The sequence below is a fragment of the Nicotiana sylvestris genome, chromosome 11 (assembly GCF_000393655.2).
Source record: "Nicotiana sylvestris chromosome 11, ASM39365v2, whole genome shotgun sequence".
NCBI lineage: Eukaryota > Viridiplantae > Streptophyta > Magnoliopsida > Solanales > Solanaceae > Nicotiana > Nicotiana sylvestris.
In genome coordinates this window covers 74,512,988-74,515,518 of record NC_091067.1, presented here as the reverse complement: position 1 = coordinate 74,515,518, position 2,531 = coordinate 74,512,988, and the positions used below count along the sequence as shown (strand labels likewise).

Genomic DNA, 2,531 nt, shown 5'->3' with positions numbered 1-2,531 from the left:
GATTCCTCGGAGAATATCATTATTAATTTCATAAAACCCCGAGATGTGAGGTTCACTACTTAATTATACAAAAAGGGCGAATGTTTTTGATTTTATTTAAGCACAATTTCGAAAATAATTGTTTTAATAAATATATTATCTATATTATCATGTACACGTGCGCGTGACACAACTCCGCATGTTTTTAAAAAAATATAATTTATAACACGAATATACGTACGCGTGATTTGATTCAAAGAAGGGTCTTTAAATATAAATAGAAGCGGTAACAATAAAATCATGCAATAAAAATGTATTTTACAAATCAAAATAATCAAGCCGAATATAACAGTTGAGCGACCGTGCTAGAACCACGGAACTCGGGAATGCCTAACACCTTCTCCCGGGTTAACAGAATTCCTTATCCGGATTTCTGGTGCGTAGACTGTTAAATAGACAGAGTCATATTCTCCTCGATTCAGGGATTAAAACCGGTGACTTGGGATGCCTTAAAATTCCCAGGTGGCGACTCTGAAACAAATAAACAAATCCCGTTTCGACTGTCCTTTAATTGGAGAAAACTCCCTTGCACCCTCGCGGGGGCGGAAAAAGGAGGTGTGACACTATTGCATCCTCTTCGACCATTTATTCTGGAGAGGCAAAAGGAGAGGTCACAACCACAAACGTTTTGGGAGTCGAAGTTTTGCGACTCCAAAGAGAACCAGTACTCGATTGGGTTGGAGAGGAATTAGAGGGTGGTTGTGATTCTGGCTTAGGGTTTGGACTAGTCAGAGTGGAGGGTGTGGGTTCTATCACTTATGCTTCAACGAATGAAGACACAATGGGGATGACGCTTGGAATGCAGTGAGTCGAAGAAGAAAGTGTTTGGTTTGAAGAAGGAAAAAGAGTAATTTTGGATTTTTTGATGTGAATAGTGGTGAAAGTGATTGTGAGTGGATTTATTTAAGAGGGGTGAGTGACCGATTTAGTAATAGGTGTCAATTTAGGTAGTCGGGTCGCTTCATAAAGGGCCAAGATGCTTGCATTCAAAAAGCGGGAAAGAAAAGAAACTGACAATTTAATGACATGGCACCGTTTTAGCCGTTTAAAAAATTGTGCATGAGAGTACAAAGGAACTACTAACCTGTGTCGAGGGAACCAGGTTCCCTAATAGATTTTGCAAATGTAACCTATCCTTTGACCAGCGTGCAATGCATTAGCTATTTGTTTGCTCTGTAATCATCATGTGTGTCTACATGTAACAGTATAGAGATGAGTTAGACTTTGCCAGAAAACACTTTTTAGCTATTCTACCTGTACACTTCTTTCGCAACCAATCATCGAGGGACCAGGTTATCAGCTTGATTTCATCAAAACTAGTGCCAAGCGATTCCTTTCAAAGTTCTCTCTGCTTAGTGCTTTAGTGAATATGTCTGCAATTTGATTTTCTGTGCTGCAAAATTTCATACAGATGAGCCCTTTTTCAACATTGTCTCTGAGAATCGCACATCAATATGCTTTGTTCTCTTATGTTGAACTGGATTCTTAGCCATGTTGAGAGAATTGGTATTGTCACATAGTAAGGGCACGCAATCAGAAAACACACCAAAATCTTCCAGCTACTATTTAATCCACAACAATTGAGCACAGCAAGAGCACCTGCCATATATTCAGCTTCTACAGTTGAGAGGGCCACTGAGTTTTGTTTTCTTGTACCCCATGAAATCAGACATGAACCCAAAAAATGTGCCATGCCAGAAGTGCTTTTCCTGTCCACCAGATACCCAACGTAGTCAACATCAACATACCCAATTAAGTCAAAATTGTCTCTTGAGGGATAGTAGAGAACCAGGTCTTGTGTCCCTTTGAGATATCTGAGGATTCTCTTGGCTGCCTTCAAATGAGATTCCTTTGGATTAGATTGAACCTGGCACAAAGACCCATACTAAAAAAATGTCTGGTCTACTTGCAGTGAGATGCAGGAGTGACCCTATGATACCTCTATACATGGTCTTATTCACAGAGGAACCAGGTTCATCCATGTCCTGACGAGTGTTTGTGGCAATGGGAGTATCAATGATTTTTGATCCTTCCATGTCAAATCTCTTCAGCAGCTCATTGATGTACTTCTGCTGACTTATCATTGTCCCCTTGGGAGTTTGCTTCACTTGTAAACCAAAGAAAAAATTCAGTTTCCCCATCATGCTCATTTCAAACACACTCCCCATGAGTTTTGCAAATTCCTCACACAGAGAATCATTCGTTGCTCCAAAAATGATGCCATCAACATAGACTTACACAATGAGCGTGCTCCTCCGTCGTTTCTTCAGAAAAAGGGTGTTGTCAATTTTTCCTCTTGTAAAACCATTTTCTAGAAGAAAATTTGACAACCTTTCATACCAAGAGCGAGGAGCCTGCTTTAGCCCATACAAAGCTTTGTCAAGTTTAAAGACGTGCTCAAGATTCTCAAATCTAGGTGGTTGCTTGAGGAAGACCTCTTCCTTTAGAAAACCATTTAGAAATGCACTGTTGACATCCATTTGGATCAATTT

At 39.9% G+C, this 2,531-nt stretch overlaps 1 protein-coding gene across 1 annotated transcript; it reads right to left on the bottom strand.

Annotated features, from left to right (window-relative positions):
* Positions 1 to 1,462: 1,462 nt before the first annotated feature.
* Positions 1,463 to 2,180, bottom strand: LOC138881179 (uncharacterized mitochondrial protein AtMg00810-like). The gene is made up of 2 exons (XM_070161386.1): positions 2,001 to 2,180; positions 1,463 to 1,906 (listed from the first exon to the last, which is right to left on the bottom strand). The coding sequence occupies exons 1-2, from the start codon at positions 2,178 to 2,180 to the stop codon at positions 1,463 to 1,465; spliced, it is 624 nt and encodes a 207-aa protein (XP_070017487.1).
* Between the last annotated feature and the right edge of the window lie 351 nt (positions 2,181 to 2,531).

Excerpts from the sequence above, each read along its gene's own strand:
- LOC138881179 (XM_070161386.1), bottom strand. The coding sequence starts at position 2,180 with ATGGGGAAACTGAATTTTTTCTTTGGTTTACAAGTGAAGCAAACTCCC. Across the intron at positions 1,907-2,000 it reads TGGATGAACCTGGTTCCTCT|GTTCAATCTAATCCAAAGGA; the intron begins GTGAATAAGACC and ends TCTTTGTGCCAG.